The sequence below is a fragment of the Malania oleifera genome, chromosome 8, assembly GCF_029873635.1.
Source record: "Malania oleifera isolate guangnan ecotype guangnan chromosome 8, ASM2987363v1, whole genome shotgun sequence".
NCBI classification, from domain to species: domain Eukaryota; kingdom Viridiplantae; phylum Streptophyta; class Magnoliopsida; order Santalales; family Ximeniaceae; genus Malania; species Malania oleifera.
Window position 1 is genome coordinate 35383401 of NC_080424.1, and position 19784 is coordinate 35403184.

General features: G+C 35.9%; 1 protein-coding gene across 1 annotated transcript in view; it reads right to left on the reverse strand.

Moving 5' to 3' along the window:
- Positions 1-635: 635 nt before the first annotated feature.
- Positions 636-19784, reverse strand: part of LOC131162641 (protein NRT1/ PTR FAMILY 5.10-like) — a 50580-nt gene continuing 31431 nt past the window's right edge. Inside the window, exons 3-4 of the mRNA XM_058119251.1 lie at positions 1733-2292; positions 636-1455 (exon numbers count right to left, since the gene is read on the reverse strand). Of these exons, the coding sequence (XP_057975234.1) occupies positions 636-1455; positions 1733-2292 (1380 nt within the window). The remainder of the gene's footprint in view (positions 1456-1732; positions 2293-19784) is intronic.

Consider the following 19784-nt stretch of genomic DNA (forward strand, 5'->3'; position numbering starts at 1 on the left):
AGCAATCGAGGGACAGTGACATGCTAGTATTGATCCAACACCTGCGGTCAACAGGTTCCTATAGTGTCATCCAAATTTTAGCTTATGACTCATGACACAATGTTCCCATCCCTTGGCTACCGTGATTAAAGAAGTGCAAATTATTTTAACTCTCAAAATTCACATTTTTCAGAATATCATTTTTTTTTTTTATAAATAAAAGAGGACAGTATATGAGTGCATAAATTTCGAGGCCTAAAATTACTTTTGTATAAATTTATAAGAAATTTAATAAAATTTTATATTAGATTTTATCACAATTCACACAAACTTAAATCAAAAGTACGAATTCTATTCTCACAAATGCTGAAAATTATACAAGCCATTAATCTCTCAAGTGTATAAGCCATCCATTCCCTATCCAACCTGGCCCTGGGGGTAGGGTTGCATGCACATTCTGTCATCATTTTGATTCGAAATTTCACATTAAAACTAAAGAAAATACACAATAGTTTCAAGATACCAGACCAAATACATATAAAGTTGATTTTCAAGTCCTTTATCCCATGTAACAGTGCCAAATAATTAAGTTGTCACACCATTTCCATGAAGCTAGCACCGATCATAGCGAGCGTTAGGGTCTCGATCTCACTCAACTAGCCAGCAGTACTCACCCTATTATATACGTAGGATTTTGCAAAATACACGTAGACGAGCAATTGTATGGCACCCAATCCAGCCAGCAGCCAGTAGAAGTAATCAAGGTGTGCTCTGTTAAGATTATCCGCAAACCAACTATCTCGCCCTTCCCCATCCGTTACTTTATCAATGCCAGACACCAGAAAGCTGCTTAAAAACCCCCCAACGCCAAATATGCTCAGGAAAACAGACAGACCCACGCTCTTCAATTTACTTGGCATCTGATCGTAGAAAAACTCCTGCAGCCCAACCACAGCCAGCACGTCCGAAGCCCCACTCAGCACATACTGCGGAACCAGCCACCCCACGCTCATCGGGACAGTTGCCGTCGGCTCGTCCACCAGCCCGTGGTCTCGAGCAGCCTCGAGCCGTTTCGCCTCCACTATTGCTGCGGTTACCATTGAAAGGGTAGAGACCAACATCCCGGTTCCGATTCTCTGAAGCATTGTTATGCCTGAGGGTTTCCCACTCAGGGACTTCGCCATGGGGACGAAAATGCGATCGTAAACGGGAACGAGGAGAACAATGGAGAGGCTGATGATGGCTTGGAGCGAGGCAGCAGGTATTTCGAATTTTGATCCGAGCCTTCGCTCCATGGTGGTTCCTTGCTTGGTGAAGAAAGTTGAAGGCTGTGTAACGACAATGGCATAAACCAAACTTGTTACCCATATTGGAACTAGTCTTAGCATTGCCTTCGCTTCTTCACGCTCACCCACGCTGCACACCTTCCTACCTGCCTCTGAAGAATCTTGTGCATCCTGGGCTTTGTCTAGAAACCTAGCACCATAAATAGAAAATAACTAAAAGAGTTCATGACAATTAATTTATGTATATCAAATCTAATAAAATGTAATTTAACACTAGTCATATAAAAAGTATATGTAGTAGGGGAATTATATACGCACCTCTTTTGTTTTATTTTTGTTTTTGTTTTGAAGATTTTTTGCAATAATCCCCTGAAAAAGACTTTTTAAGTTTTTGAGCAATATTACAATTGAATGAGAAACGTCATGGATGGACTTGTCAATTAAAAATAACAAGTTTTTTCTCTTACTTGAATTGTTTAGAACCCTGGGGAGGCAAGTTTTCTCCAGCTTCTGCAGGTTCTTTCATAGATAGATCCAAAGGGGCACATAATTGCCGATTCTTTGTCGCGGCAGCAAACACCGTTCCAATTCTCAGTAATTGTCTTTTCTCATCCCCTTTGACACTATACCGATAAGTCTTGGATCCAAGCAAGAAAATGATCAATGCAATCACCATTACAATGCATGGGAGTCCAAAACCAAGCACCCAGCTTAAATTTTCCTGAATGTAGCTTACGATCAATATTGCTATTAAAGTGCCTGCATATAAACCGAAAAAACACCAGTTGAAGTAGGAGCTCTTGGCCTTGCACTCTTCAATGTCATGCTCATCAAACTGATCCGCACCAAATGCTTGAATGCAAGGCTTGTGTCCGCCTAATGCAATTGCCACTAGATATAGAGACAAGTAGAAAAGCACAATTTGGAGTCGGGAAGCAGAGCACGGGCTGGCCTTTTCAGTACTATTTTGGCATTCATAGGGACTGAGAGAAGGAACTATTGCCGATAGTGTCAACAATCCTGTTCCCTGCAGTAATAATTTCAAATACATACATAAGAAGAAAAAAAAATAACTGAACAATCAAAGAACCCTAAATGAGGGGAAAAAAAGGTGTGAAATTGTGGTGTATGTTGCTAATAAATTATCCTAATGCCATGTTTAGAGAGGTCTGGATTTAGATTTATATTGAATTTGGACAAAATATAACACAAAATTGTATGCCTATTTATCCAAATCCACTCAATTCCACACCCAAAGTCTGTCATCATTGCTTCCAAAAGTACCATAAAAGGTAATTCTCGTCAAGGATATCTTGTGTTTTCTCATATTTGTCATTCATAAAAGCAACACAAATATTCATGTCAATTTGTTTTTGTTCTACGAAAGTTGCATGGACAAGTTAAAATATTCTAAGTTGAGAAAATAATATTTTAAAAGAGGATAACAACTATACTTGACACTTGCGTCATATTTCGTCACAAATGGAATGGGAGTAGAATGAAAATTTGATTGGGAAGCATGCCAAAATCTAGTGATAAATTTGATTCTATTCTCTCAATTTCATTCCATTCTAACGTACCAAACATGTAGTTAATTGTTAATCCTAGTCATAAGACTTTTAATTAAGTATTGACTATCTAAACTCATATATGTCATGTATCTCTTTCCTAAATAACTAGTCTTTAGTCACTTGGGTGGAGATACAAATTATAATACCATAAATGTGTTTGTTAGAGAAAAATTACATTTAAAATCATTTCATGAATATCTAAAGCAAATTCTACAATTTGTTAATTAGATGTTCTTAGTTATAGTTATGTGAATTGTCATTTTGGGACTTGATAGTTGTGTCATATTTCAGCTTTTCTAAGGAAATAACGCACTAATGAATTGGGTTTTATGATCCAATTGAAAAAGAGAGTAAAACATGAGATTTTTAATTCCCAATAAAATGAGAATGTCCTGTTTTATATTGATTGTTATGTGATATGAAGAAATCCTTAACAAGGTGAAATGATAATTAGAAAAGAGTTGCTAAAATACCATTTAAATGGTCACATTCATATGGAATATATGAATGCTTGAGGAGTTTGAAAAATCAGGTTTACAACCTAAGGTGTTTGTAGAATATCAATGTGTAAAAGTACATTGTAATGCTAAAAGACATATGCATCACTTGTAACTTTGTCATAGATATGGGAATAGTTTTTTAACCCACTATTTGGCTAATGGTGTCACTTGAGCTTTTGATTCTATTATAGTGGCTTGTTCCACTTGATATATGACAAGGGAAGAAGCATTTGCTTATGATGTTTTAGACATAGGTTTTACAAATTAGTTAGTCATCTCAAGATAAGGGTTAGGTGCAGTTTCTTCTAGTGGTTGATCCACAAAAGCACTAGTCAGCCTCAAAAGATAGGGGTGTGTGAATATCAAATGAAGGTCATCCATTAGAATCTACTAAAATTATGGTAATGGTCATGGTAGTTTAACTATTAGGAAGGTTCCTATGGCATTGTAAAGGATTTGATCACCTAAATTGTCATGCATGGTAGTGTAGGTTGTAGAACCAACTGTTGCATTTGTTCTTAGAGCTTTGAACAAAAGGTTTGGCAGTGTAATTTCTGAGTGATAAATACACATGCCCACGGTTTATTATGTAAATATCTAGGCATAAGTGATATATATTTGAAAAAAAGGGTGCCAAGCTAATGCTATACAAGACTAACTTGTGTATAGATGATGGAAATTTTCTATCAAGGTGCTATATTTTTGCTTGCTGTCCAATAGAACATAGCCATAAATGGGGGCCTTTTAGGCAATAATTAAAGTTATTTGGTCCTTAACAAGTTTTGGAGGGTAGGCAAAGATTATTTATTAAAGTATCCATTGTGATCCTCTAGTATTTTGAAGGTTTTGTCCCACATCCTTGGCTAACAATAGCTTGGCCAAGCTATACTAAACTAGGAAAACACTTGGGATATTAATGCAAAAGTTTGTCCATTGACTAACAAAACAACTGAGTTGTCATATACCCAAACAATTTTCATGGACATCAAGCTATGCATTATGCACTATTGAGATGTTATTACCTTTAACCATTGACATAATGCTTGAGTAGGAACTGTGCTTGTACTTGAAACACCTTAACCTTATGCTCATGATGGCACACACTTTTGTGTTACATGGGTATAGGCTAAACATAGCTACTGGGTATAGTAACATGATGGTTAGGGCACGGAATTAGAACATGAATTAATGTGTTAGCACTTAAACATAAAAGGTTGACATAGGGTTGATAATGTAAATTTTGAATGTATTATTAGCATGTGTTAATTTAATGGGGTCATGGGATACAATTGTTGGGGTAGTCGGTTAATATTTAATAGGACACATTGTCTTCCAAACTTTTGTGTCCAAGAGTGAAAATTTGGTTAAAAGAGGTTTCTTATGTAAGCAAGGTAAAAATTTCCCATAGTTTGGTTGTGACGTAGGGGGTGAACATAGAGCCAAACATGAATGAATAATCTTGAGGAATCTATAGGCCATGATTTTCAGAATATGGATCTGACCATGAATATTTCTAGAGTCTCCGATCAATTGTTAACTTTTTCTCATAGAAGAAATAAAATTTAAAGGATTTGGTTAGAGGAGCACTGACAAGAGGTGAGAAGTAATCTATATATGGGGAATTTTGGTCACATTTTTCCCATCAACACCATTGATATTTGAAAACTAAGAGGGTGTGAAACATGAAGAAAATGTGGACACAAAATAAGAGTAGCAAATTCAAGGGATTGCATAATTGAAAAGGCTTGAAGATGCAATAGTGGTGGAAAAACGGAAATGATAGAAGGAACATATTTATAGTTGTGAGTATTTAGGCCCCAATTTTGAAGGAAAAGGGGAAATTATTGAACTCCTCAAAATGCCAATAGGCATATAATCAAATGGCTTGGTTGAGGCCATATGGCAAAAGTACGGGTAGTAGGTAGTGTCAAAATTTGATTTCAATTTTTAAATGAAGTGACTTAGGACATGTGCACCAAAATAATATATATATCATTCTACAAGGAGTAAATGTCCTCGAAATAGGTGATTATAATGGTACTGTCTTCCCATACATATGCACTTATTGTATAGGTTGCATGGAAGTAACAAAGATAGCTATGTAGTGCTAAAATCAACTAGAGTGTCTAGAAGTTGGAGGTAGATGATCTCCTTGAAAAAGAATGGTAAGGGCCAATAGCTTGACCAAGACCAAAGCAAATAGGATTATCCAAATGCACTAAACCATTTATTGCCCAAGGTTAAGTCATTACCTAAATATTCTTAGCCCAGAATAAATAGTAAAGATATGATGAGAGATATCTCTTGAGGATCTTGGGGGTAATTATAGGTTTAAATTTGAATTTGAACTATTTGATGGTTTGATATGAAAAGGCAGTTCTTGGTTTGAATTCAAATAGATTGGGGTTTGAATTGTGGGATAAGATTAAGAAAGTTGTAATCCCTTTTGAAGGTTGGAGGTTAAATTGGATATATATGAATAACCTTGATGATCTCCTTGAAAAAGAATGGTAAGGGCCAATAGCTTGACCAAGACCAAGGCAAATAGGATTACCCAAATGCACTTAACCATTTATTGCCCAAGGTTAAGTCATTACCTAAATATTCTTAGCCCAGAAGAAATAGTTGAGATATGATGAGAGATATCTCTTGAGGATCTTAGGGGTAATTATAGGTTTAAATTTGAATTTGAACTATTTGATGGTTTGATATGGAAAGTTAGTTCTAGGTTTGAATTCAAATAGACTGGAGTTTGAATTGTGGGATAAGATTAAGAAAATTGTAATCCCTTTTGAATGTTGGAGATTAAATTGGATATATATGAATAACATTGTAACAACACAAAAAGGTCCTTCTTTTAGCACATCAATTTACTAGGCAATTTATATTGACAATGTGCTTCTTTATCCCTTCTTCTTATGTTCTTTTATCTTTGACCCTCACATTGATTTTATCCTTATTTTTTACTTTCTCTTTAGTTTAATCTATTAGAATTCTTATGGACTTACATAGTTTTTTTATAAAACCCAAATTAAATTGGATATCTAACATTATGGGAGCATAGATTAAAAGGCCTTGTGGTTAGTGATCACCTTATGGGCCTTATACACTAGTCCATGGGATAGTATATTTGTGTGGCCTTGTTTGCACAAGAAGCCTATCATGGGTATGATCTTGTGCTACTAAATAAACAAAAAGCAAAGGTCCTACCTTCACCTTTAGTTATGTGTGGTTCCCCATCAGAGACACATATCAAGGAAGAGAAGAAGACAACGTATATTCTCAAACTCTGTAGCCTATTTGAAACACAAATAATGAATTTTGTGGTACAAGGTACATAGTTTTAGAATCCCAAACTATTTTTATGTCAATGAGCTTGCGGGTTATTTGAGATATTGTGTTTGTTTTTATATGTGAAATTATTGTTGTGTCCTGTGAAGAGCATATTTTTCAATTGGTATGAGAGCTGCCTCAAATCTCTCATAGTCATATGCATGAAACAAACAATCAAATTTAATCTCATTTTTTTGGTTTTTTTTTTTCCTTTTTCTTGCCTTCTTGAATCCGTTCATATATATATATATATATGGATTGAGTATGGAGTAGGTGCACGCCATTTGGCCACAGTAGTAGAAGTTGAACCTTACACACATAGAGGCCAAACCCTATAGTCACAAAGGTTAAGGCTATCTAAGAAAAAAAAGCATTTTTCATGATTAGTGTTTTTTTTTTTTTTTTTTTTTTTTTTTAAAATTAGAAAAGGGGTTTTGAAATTGAGTTAGAAAAATAATTAAATCATAATAAAATTATGTTTTTGTGTAAAAATTGATGGAAACCCAAATCAACAAGAAATTCAGTTTATACGACTTGGATACAACACACTACGCAAAGAAGAAGACTGTTATGCAACAGGGGTACTCCCATGCATAGCCCAGGTGTGTGTGGGCACATGGTGCCCACTTTCAAGTCCTACCATGATTTTATTTTATTTTTTAGGATTTTATATCAAAATTTTCGAGACATGCCATAATTTTTTGAATTGTCCAAAGATTAGTTTCTCAAATTTCAAAATTTTAACTATCTATTTTATACCGTACTATCTGATTATAAGGACAAAATTTTTCTATGTTTATTTTTTTGGAATTTGTAGGAGATATACTTAATTCATACTCTCGATGTTGACATTATTTTGAGCATGAATTCAAAATTTGATTACTATATGTATAAACGATATTAATATACTTAAAATTACAATTTGATGAGAAGTTGGAAAAAATTGAAAGCAAACTAAAATGATCATGATTATTTAAAGAGTTAATGAACATAATTGATTGTGTCTTCACCTATCATGGGGTACAACCAACGTTGTTCAATAAGATGAAATTTTTTTTTAAAAGGAAGATGGTCATGTAAATTTGTTCAAGATTGTTATTAGCACTAGAAATTTAATGGTTAGTGGTCTTACCCTATTGGTATGTCACTCGTTAAGAAATATTCTGGTGGGAATAAGAAAGTGAATTGGGTTGTATACACTTGAATATTTAGATACCCTATTGGTATCAAACTTTAAAATGTGTAATATTTGATTACTTTGCTTTATTCTTAGATCAAGTATTTTAAAATTGTCTAGGACCCTTAGGTGGAATTGCAATAGTAAAGGGGTTGATGTTGCCCATTTTTTTTTTTTTTTAATAAAACTGAGAGGAAATTGTTAGTATAGCATGTATTTTGTTGTTTGTATGCATATTGAATATGTTTATTGACTATTTCCTTAGTTGCTCAGCCTTTTCAGTTATCGACCATTAAACCGTTGTCTAGAACCAATTATGAGGATTGGATTTAGTCTCTAAGGGTTCATCTCATTATCATGTGTGTGGGTCTAGCTTGAGAAAGGATGAACCTGATGAAACCAAATGAGAATGCTTATACTAGTGAGAAACTCATTATGAGATATGGGAACACTCAAATTGAGTGTTTTTTTTCTTATAAAGCATTCAATGGAGAAATCCATTAGGAAAAGTGTTCCTAAAATAAGGAATGCCAAGGATATCCTAAAAGTGGTTTTGAAAAAATTTGCTAAGTTTGACAAGACCGATAAGGGGACGTATATGATATTATTGAGTTTCAGCAAAAAATAATGGTTTTAGTGGAGTACAAAAGCATTCGTGAAACTTACTCATTATTATAATAAAATGAATGTGATGAAAGTGTCTCTAGGAGAAATTTTCCTAGTTTGGCAAGTTCTAGAATCCTTGTCTTCTCAATTCATTATATTGAAAACCTTTTATAATTATCATAAAGAGGAAAGAAGCTTGAATTAGATGACCGCAATTGTGGTTCAAGAGAAAGAGATGTTAAGAAAGTGTAATATGAGCTTGGTTTGGGTTGTCACTCATGGTTCATCTTCTTTTGATGGGAAGAAGAAATTTAGGAGAAATCATAGGAATAACTATTGATTTCGGAAGAAGAAAAGTATTATGGGAAATCTTAGCAATCAATTGAATTTAAGCGTGATAAATTCAAGAGAAAAAGAAACATCTACCACAAACGTGGTCATAAGAAGATAGACTTCTGGAACTTTAAGAACTAGAAAATATACTCATGGATTATAGAAACTTGAATGTGATTTAGATTGCATTAATACATTGTCTTCATCTGTCGTGAATGCAGTTGTTGGATGTATGAAAGTTCTTCCATGCTATGTTATAGATGTTTGGGACATATTTTAAGAGAGATGATGGAGAGATTGATTAAAGAGTGTGTCCTTTATGACTTAGACTTTTCTGATTTTGGGACTTGTGTTGATTGCATAAAGGGGAAAATGATAGCTAAAGCTAGAACTAAAGGGGCTAACAAAAGCCAACATGTTCTTGAATTGATATGTACATATATTTGTGGTCCTCTTACCCCTATTGCAATGGGTGGTCACAAATATTTCATTACATTTATCAATTATTTTTCTCATTACAGCTTTATTGAACTTCTTCATGAAAAATTTGAATCATTAGATGCATTCAAAGCATTCAAAGCCTCAATTGTGCTTAAAGTAGGGAAGAAGATTAAATTAATAAAGTTAGACATATGAGGTGAATATTATGGAAGATATTATAAGATAGGTTGATATCTTGGACCTTTTCCTAGGTTTCTTCAAGAAAGTGGTTTAGAAGTCCAATATACCATGCTTGAAAACTCTAAGCAGAATGGAGTAGTTGAGTGTCAGATCGCACCCTTAAAGGTATGATGAGATGCATGATTAGTCATGTGAAATTAGTAGAATTTTTATGGCACTATGCTTTAATAACAATTGTATGCATTTTGAATAAGGAACCTAGCAAGTTTGTTTCTAAAACTTCTTATGAGCTTTAGATGGGCAAGAAACCTAGTTTAAGGCATTTTCATGTTTGAGAGTGTAAATTTGAGGTTGGACATTATAATCCATAGTTGAAGAAATTTAATCTTAAATCTATTAGTGGCTATTTCATTAGATACTTTATTGGTTTAAGAGGATTTGGATTTTACTGTCCTTGTAATACTACTAGAGTAATTGAGTCAGGTCAAGCAATTTTCATTGAGGATGAAATCTTTAGAAATGATTCTCAGCCACGCAACATTATTTTTTCAAGTGGAACATTTCATATTTCCTACAACTACTATTACTTATTCAACCACAAAGAGAGGATGGATGTTATGAAAGATGAACATGCATAAGTGGATCACAATCAAGTCTGAGACTTGGTAGATGATATACTCCAAATATATCACCTACCCTAAAGAGAAGGCATATGTCTAGCATTAATGGGGGAAATCATTTACTAAGTCAATCGCTTGACCAGAGCCATTAAAGTCGGCCATATATTGACTGGAGTGATCCATGCCTGCGTTATAATGGTCAGAGTGATCCACGCCAAGGGCTATAAATGATAGATCTACCAGGGTCAAACCTAACCAGTATAAAAGGGGTACTATGGAGAGGCTAAGGTATCTCATTCTAACCCAATTTCACTGTTGCTTACAACCTCTCTAAAGCACTCCCTTACTTAGGCATTGGAGAGATCTCCTGGAGTACACCCCGGGTCCTCCAAACCATGTTTGTTTTCATCCTTTTCAGGTGAACGAGATCGAAAAGCTCGCCAAAGGTCAAATCAACATTTTTGGTAGCAATAGTTAGCGTCGTTTGTGGGAACGCTTCTAAGAGGTTTTAAATTTTCAATTCTCAATCCTTGTATCATGACAATGATCCCCAACTCAAGGTCAGAGCCTGCCGTGGGTGATTAATCACCCCTGTCCATTCATTCCATACCCGGAGACCAAGCGAGAGTGACAAGGGTAGAATTCCTTATCTTCCAAAGGAAGATGGAAGCCTCCTAGAAGAGGATGGAAGACATGTTCAACATAATCCTACAGAAAAAGGGTCATGGAGGATTTGTACCTCCACATCAACCAGAAAATCTTGAATCACCCAAGGAAATAGTGACCTCGAAGGAGAACGATGGAAAAAGTGACCCCGCAAAGAAGGTGGATGACACGAATAGTGTAGATGAATAACGGTTGAATGAGCTGGAGGAAAGGATCAAGAAGATTGTTCAGAGAGACCTCACTGAAATCTATAGATCTTCCCTTCACCAAATAAGTGATGGAGGTCCCATTGCTAGGTAAGTTCAAAATGCCAACCTTTGAAAGGTATGAAGGTTTGACCAAACCGATTGATCACTTGGATACCTTTAAGGTGTTGATGCAACTGCAAGGCACACCTGATGCCATCATGTGTCGTGCTTTTGTCTAACTTTATTAATTCCAAGGCATGGTACTAAACCCTGAAGCTTAGGTCCATCAATTCCTTCTCTGATATGGAACAACTATTCACTAGGCACTTCATCAATAGCCGCAGGATTGCAAAGACCTCAACTCACCTGAAGAGCCTGGTCCAAGGAGAAAGGGAAACACTAAATAAATTCATACATCGCTTTATTGTTGCCACCCTTGAGATTAGCAATCTAGATCACGGGGTAGTACTGGCGGCCCTAACCATAGCCCTCCAACTTGGAGACTTCCTGTATTCTTTAGAAAAGAGACCTCCGGCTAATAGGGGGGAGCTTATGGAAAGAGCGTAGAAGTATATTAATTTGGAAGAGGTAATGGACACAAGAAGAGAACAAACTGATTTGAAGAGAAAAAGCCTAAAGGACACAGAAGAAGTCTCGAAAATAGAGGAGAGGCAAGAGAGTAACAAGCTGCAGAGCAGCCTTAGGAGGTTAGGACATACAAGTAAGTTCCAGTCCTACACTCCCCTAAATGTCTCGCATATAAATGCCCTAGGGGATTCTGGCACAATCTAGCATGCCTAGAAAGGAAAGTGTTCCATAAAATTGCATCTCTGTTAGTTATGAACTAAAAGATTGTCTGTGCCTTTATTAAATTATCAAACTTTGCGTACATATCTATAAGTGCATTCTCTATCACGCTACTTGATTTCAGCCTGAAAAATGAGCACAACTCATTAGGAAAAAGCGGCCCAACTAACGAGCAACACTTGTGAGGCCAAAAGACTACCCAACAAATGAGCACAACTCATTGGGCAAAAATGGACGAACTGGCAAGCAACGCTCGTAAGGTCAGAAAACTGCCCAACAAATGAGCACAGCTCATTAGGTAAAAACAACCCAACTGAGGAGTAATGCTCATGAGGCTAGAAGATTGCCAAATAAGTGAGCACAACTCATTAGGCAAAATTGGCCTAACTAATGAGCAATGCTTGTGAGGCCGTAAAACTGTCCAACAAATGAGCACAGCTAATTAGGTAAACAGCCCAACCGACGAGCAATGCTCGTAACGCCAGAAGACTGCCCAAAAAAATGAGCATAGCTTATTAGGAAAAAATTGCCCAACTAATGAGCAATGCTCATGAGGCTAGAAGACTACCCAACAAATAAGCATAGATCATTAGAAAAAAATGGCTCAACTAATGAGCAATGCTCGTGAGGCTAGAAGACTGCCCAACAAATGAGCACAGCTCATTAGGCAAAAATAACCCAACTAATGTCCTTTTCAGTGTGTTTTGTCCTCACTAACACACTTCCTGAGAAATTTTCCCAAAATGTCACCTATCCCAAGATTACTCCAAGCCAAGCACGCTTAACAGTGGAGTTCTTATGGGAAGGCTCCCAAAAAGAAAAATGCACTTTGTTAATATGGGTAGTAACATCTAATCCTTTTAATTCTTTCTTCGATGGGGTATCACATTCTCCCCTACTTACAGAACGCAACGTCTTCATTGCGAACCCACATTTCCAAACCCAGGCGATGTGAATCTCATCGCACTTTCGACTGGGTAATTGCTTTGCTCACAATCATCAGTCCAATCAAACTTCACATTTTTCCTCGTGAGTCGTGTTAATGGACCTGATAATCTGGAGAATCTACGAAGTGTCAATAGTAGCTTGCCAAACCCAGAAAACTCCTGATCTCTTGGACATTTTTCGGCCTTACCCAACTCACCACTACCTTTATCTTACTTGGGTCAACCAATATACCGTCCTCGGAGATCACATGCCCGAGGAAAGTAACTTACTTTAACTAGAATTCACATTTCTTGAATTTTGCGTACAACTTTCTTTCTCTCAATGTTTGCAACACTAGCCTCAGATGATGCTCGTGCTCCTCAAAACTTCTCGAGTAGACCAGTATATCATCAACAAAAACCATAACAAATTGGTCTTGGTAATGATGGAACACCTGATTCATTAAATCCATAAATACCGCTGGTGCATTAGTCAACTCAAATGGCATCACTAAAAATTTGTAATGCCCATATATGGTTCAAAATGCTATTTTCGAAATATCCTCTACTCTAACTTTCACCTGATGATAACCTGACAGTAGGTCAATTTTAGAGTAGACCTAGGTCCCCTAGAACTGATCGAATAAGTCGTCAATCCTAGGAAGAGGATATCTATTCTTGACTGTCAATTTGTTCATCTCCTTATAATCTATGCACAACCTCATGGTCCCATCTTTCTTTTTCAAGAACGGGACTGGGGCCCCCCATGGAAACACACTGGGCCTGATAAATCCTCTATCCAGTAACTCTTGCAACTGATCTTTTAATTCCTTCAATTCGATTGGAGTCATATGGTATGGTTCTTTAGATACCGGTGTCGACCCTAGTAGTAGATCCATGGTAAATTCAATCTCTCGATCTGGTGGTAAGCCAGGAAATTCTTCTAGAAAAATATCTAAAAATTCTCTAACTACTAAAATATCAACCTGTTTTAATTCTTCTTTTGGCAATTTCTTTATGTAGGCAACATACCCCTGACAACCACCTGTAGCAGTCTCCTCACTTGAATAGCTGACACTAGCTGTGGCAAGGCACGCACACGTGAACCTACAAATCTGTATTCTTACTTACCCAGGGGTCTAAAAATCACTTCTTTTTTTTTTTATGACAATCTATGCTGGCATGATTAGCTACTAGCCAATCTATGCCTAATATTACATCAAACCCCGACATATCTAGTACCATGAGATCAGCTGGTAGTACTTTCTCCTGAATGCTTACTGGAAATTTTCGAAGTATCTTCCTACACCTCACCATAGATCTCGTCGGCATGACTACAAATAGCTTTACATCCAATAACTGTGCCTCTACCCCAGTTACTTTAACATACCCCTCCGATATAAAGGAATGAGTGGCACCTGTGTCAAGAAAAATAAGAATTTTATATGATAATACAGTAATTGTACCTGTGACTACGTCTCCAACATTCTCGGTGTCTCCTAGCGTCAATGCATAGACTTTTGCCAGTGCCGTATTCCTCTATTGGCCTCCACGGGGTACCTGATGACCATCCTGGAACCTATCCAATATAAAAGGGGTACTACGGAGAGGCTTAGGTATCTCATTCTAACCCAATTTAATTGTTTCTTTCAACCTCTCTAAAGCACTCCCTTACTTAAGCATCAGATAGATCCCCCGGAGTACACCCCGGTACTCTCTTTCCCTTCATCACGATTAGAACACCTTTGCTCACCTTTATTACCCCACCTTCAAATTTGTAACTAAACTCGTTACAATCCAAGGTGCCTAATGAAACCAAATTCTTTCTTGACTCTGGTATGTGCCTCTCATCACATAACATCCTCACCACACCATCGTACATCTTGATTATGATATTCCCTATCTCAACCACTTTGCACGCATCATCGTTCCCCATCATAATAAAACCGGAACTCACTAATCTGTATATAGTGAAACAGTCCTTATTGGGTGTCATATGATAAGAACACACCAAGTCAAGATCCAAGAATCCTCGAACTCATCTAACTTAGATGAAATCAAGAGAATATCACTGTCACCACTCCCAAAGTCTCCTTTTACTATATTCATAGTGTTTGATGACCCTCTTTTGTTTTCAACATTCCCTTTCCTCCTTTCGAGGCACTTGGGTTTTATGTGCTCCTTTTTACCACACTTAAAACACCACGCATCCTTCCTCTTCCTAGATTTGGACCGAGCCTTATGACTGCTCGATCCAACCTAAGACTTTCCTCTTCCACGGTCATGATTTCCCTTCACCATAAGTTTTTCACCTTGAGTATTATCGTCTGACCTTCTTCCTTTGATGGAAACTCAATAGGGCATTTGTGATATCCTCCAAATTCAGGGTTTATTTCCCCCAAGTCAGAGTTGTAACTAGGTTCTTATATGTTGGAGACATAGGCAGGGAATTCAACAGCATCAACGCTTTGTTTTCATCCTCGAACTTCACATCAACCCATTTTAGATCCCTAATGATCTGATTGAATATGTTGATGCATAGATTCAAACCCAAACGCTTTATCATGTTAAGCCCGTAAAGTCGTTGCTTAATATACAACTTGTTTGATAAAGACCTGGACATGTGCCAGCTCTCTAGTTTTAGCCAAAGTGCCGCTGGTGATTCCTCATCCATGACATGGTACAACACATCATCAGCTAAACACAATTTAATAGTAGCCACGACTTTAGCTTCGAACTCCTTCCAACTTGTGTCATCCATGTCATCTAATTTCTTTTTGTAAAGAGCCTTCACCATTCCTTGTTGCACCAACTTATCCTTCACCCTCCTCTGCCAAAGTCCAAAATTCTCTGTTCCGTCGAACTTTGTAGAACAAATCCCAGCCATTGCGAACCAATAGCTTAGATACCAATTGTTAGAGTTGAACACGCGGTGGAAGCACGCACAACTCAAACCAATTTGGAACACTCGGATTGATTCGAAACAATTAATGCAAACACACAATAATGAAGATACGAATCAATCAAGCACGAATCACAATCACACACATAGTAATTGAAGAACAATAGACAAAAGACACAAGATTTACGTGGTTCAACAATTTTACCTACATCCATGAGAGCAATGGTTAATTTTCACTATATGATTGTTCAAGCTTATAGTTAGGGTTATAATAAGATGTATTTGTACCAAACCTATGAGCACCATAGGCTTTAGGTTGAATTCCAGGGGAAAATGCCCCAAATCCTCCCAATTTACCGATCTTTGATTTGAGTTTCCATGTTTGCGTTGAACCAAACTATTGATGGTTACAGCCAAACCGTTAGTGGTTTCAGGTAGAAAGAAATTCCCCTGTAGACTGCCTTGTTCAACGCTTCATTATGCTTTCTCGATTCATGCAATACACTCAAATATGAGCCACATCTCCAAAAAAACACCCAATGTAGTACTTTAATAATGAAAATACAGAGCAATCCACAGCCACACTAAGTATATGAAAGCAATAACAATTGCAAAGATACAAGGAATTACGTGGTTTGGTAATGCCTACATCCACGAGAGCAAATGGCAGGGATTCACTATCTTCTTGTGTAAATTATAAGAACAATACAATCCTCTCAACAATACTCTCAACTATCTTTACAAATACATCCAATAAGACATATAAATAGAGTTCTCAAAGGTTTCCCTCCAAAACCCAACCATATTAACATCTCCCATTCAAAATTTAAAATCTCTGCTAGACATCCCAAGCCAAACGTTCGACAGTTAGAGCCTTACTGTCGACGGTTTCCCTTGCTGATGTTTGATTTCCTTCATACTTTTCCTTTGTGTATGCTTTCCACTCAAAATGTGAGCCAAAATTCATAAAAAAAAAATGTAATACTAAATGTATTAGTTAAAAAGCTCAAACTAGTTCATTTGGGAAGTAAACAAAGGTTAAGCGACCAAACCACTATAAAATTAGTGTGCCACTCTTATACCTTTTGGGTGCCTAATCAGACAAACATTTGGTAGCAAAGTAATGCTTTTGCACTAGCTCTTTATTTGTACCTTAAACTGAATTAATAAGCATCCATGGCAATCCAAGGGCTGGCTAAAGGAAAATCGAAAAAGTTGGCCTCCCTTATATGATTGGTCTAATTACACCTACTAGAAGGCTCGAATGAAAACCTACATCCTACATGATGTAGGAGTTAAAAAAAAAAAAAAAAACATCTTGAAAGGACCAATGATTTCAATGAAAATGGATAATGGTGATCTAACTCCTATGTTTGAGGACAAATGGGATGAGAGTGATAAGAAAATTATTTAATTAAGTGTAAAATATATTTGTTGACTTTTTGAGTCCGATCCCTATTTTGATGCTAACAAAGCACTCGTATCTTATGTGTGCTAGTGTGTGAACACGTACATATTTCAGATCACACATAAGATCAAGGGAAAATGGATGCCAAGGGAACTTAAAGAGCAATATTTTCTGTCATATTCCATAAAGACAGGAGAGCAAAGAAGAAGAAGAAGAAGAAGACATATGTTTCAATTTGTAAATGCATTTAGTTTTCATATTTGGTCTGTAATAATGCATGCATTTGCATGATATGTTTAAATGCTTAGATGACCGTAGATCGACCTTAGGACCCCTTGCACTCAATGAAATATCCCTTAAAACTAAAATGTCACACTTATACAACAAGGGATAAAACTTAGGGTCAAAATTAGGTTTTTGAATAGCCCCGGTCGATTGAACCATCCCAATAATATTCAGCTTGGTTGGCTGAATCCTCTGCTGGCTATAATTCAATGTTGGCTAAGTCACAGTCAATCGAACCTATGGAAGTATAAATTCCACGGTTGACCGAATAGTCAAGAAGTCAACATATTGACTTTGCTCGGTTGATCGTTCTAAAATGAACGTGTCATCCACGGTCGGCCGAATTGATACATGTATGACCCCCAACTACTTGGTCGACTGAACTCATAGTTTAAAATTGCATTGATCGACCAAACCTCATGAATGGTCAACTGAACCTTGCCTTGGTCGACCAAATCTATAGGAACAGTCAACCGACCTTGTCTTGGTCGACCGAACCCATGAAGGTGTTCATCATTGCCCTAATATGGTCGACCGAACTTGTAGTTCAAATTATCCTTAGTTGACCAAACTTAGTGATATGGTCAACAGAAACTTTAATATGGTTGACTGAACCTCTCGAGTTGGAAAATTTTTTTATCATAGTAAATGAGGTTATTTTTAAGTTAAACATCATTAATCTTTTTCTAAAATGACCTCCGTGTCCCCAACGGTCATATTTTCATCCAACTCTATATATACCCCCTTATTTGCTTTGATCAGAAATTCTGATTAACTCCAAATTCTCTCTAAATCTTTTGTTAATCAAAGTTCCCCTAAACCAATTTTTATTGATAAAATCATTTATTCGGGGCATATTTTTCTCAAAACTCGTCCACTCTCTTTCCATTCATTTATTTCAAAATCATTTTGAAAGAGAGCATATTTAAAATATAGATTACAAGATTATGAGAGTCACATCGAAGAACTAAAATTTGAAAACAAATTGCTTTTTAGGAAGACTAATTTTCTAAAGGGAGAGAATCTCAAGTAAAATTGTTTGAAAATGAAAAATGTACTTTGAAAAAGAAAATTAAGAGTTTAAGTAATGGAATGATTAGCTACACAGTCAAGTTATTGATTTACAATATAGCCTTGAAAATTTATCTATTGAACTATGTGTGCAATGACCCCTAAAAATTTAAGAGATTGGTTCATCTTCTAAACATATGTTTGCAAAGTATTTTTAAGAATACATTCATCTTCTACTAGATGCAATTTTTATAAGGAATTTAGACATTATTAAAAGAACTATTTTGAAAAATAACATTTGTTTGCCAAAAGAAAACAAAAATGAGTTAAAAATGTTAATATTCTAATGAATATGGACTTAGCCTTCACTAGGTACCAAGTTAGATGTTTTTTTTTTTTCGTTTTCTTTTGTTTTGTTTTGTTTTGTTTTGTTTTTTTTTTTGGTAAACAAGTGTGAAGAATAATGAAAATGGTTTTTAGATAGTGCATGCTCGCAACACTTGGCTAGAGACAAATCCAAGTTTCTATCAATTCAACCTAAAGACAATGGGTATGTGGCCTTCAGTGATAATGAAAAAGATAAAATATTTGGAAAAGGTAGTATTGGTAATTAATCATGTATCATGATTGAAAATGTGCTATTGGTTGAAGGACTAAAACGTAATTTTCAGCTACCAATCAACTGTGTGATAAGGGTAAACATATATAATTTACTAAAAGAGCGTGTGTGATACATAATGAAAATGGTACTCTATTATTTGATGCACCTAGAGAAGGAAATGTTTAGATTATTAACTTAACTAAATCATGAAAAGATAAATTCCTTGTCTTTATTCAAAATGATTTGCATGTTTGGCATAAGAGGTTAGGACACATTCACTTCAAAGCTATTTTGAATGCCTCCAAGCATGATAATGTAATAGGATTTCATGAAATTGATTCACAAACTTACATCGTATTTGATGCATGTGTTGAAAAAAGCATACAAGGCATCTGTTTAAAAAAAAGAATGTTATATCTACTAAGAGACCACTTAAGCTTTTGAACCTTCATATATTTGGTCCAATGCAATCCCTAAGTATAGGTGGAAATAGATTTACTTTGGAAATTTTAGATTATTTCTCTAAATTTACATGGACTATATTTTTGAAATCCAAGGATGATACTTTTCATGAATTTTCTATGTTTTGTAAAAAGATCCAAAATAAACTGAGTTTTCAAGTAATATCCTTACATAGTGATCATGGTAGAAAGCATGAGAACAAAAAGTTTGAAGCATTCTATGTTGAATATGGCATATCTTATAATTTCTCTGCACCTAGAACTTCACGAAAAAATGGAGTTGTTGAGAGAAAGAACAAAACTCGTATTGAACTAGCACGAACCATGTTAAATGATAAATCTTTGCCAAAATAGTTATAAGCTAAGGCTATTAACATAGCTTGTTACAACTTGAATAGAATCCTAATTTGACCTATATAACACAAAAGGCATATGCAATTTTGTCTAATAGGAAACTAAATGTATTATAATTTTGGGTATTTAGATGTAAATGCTTTATTTTG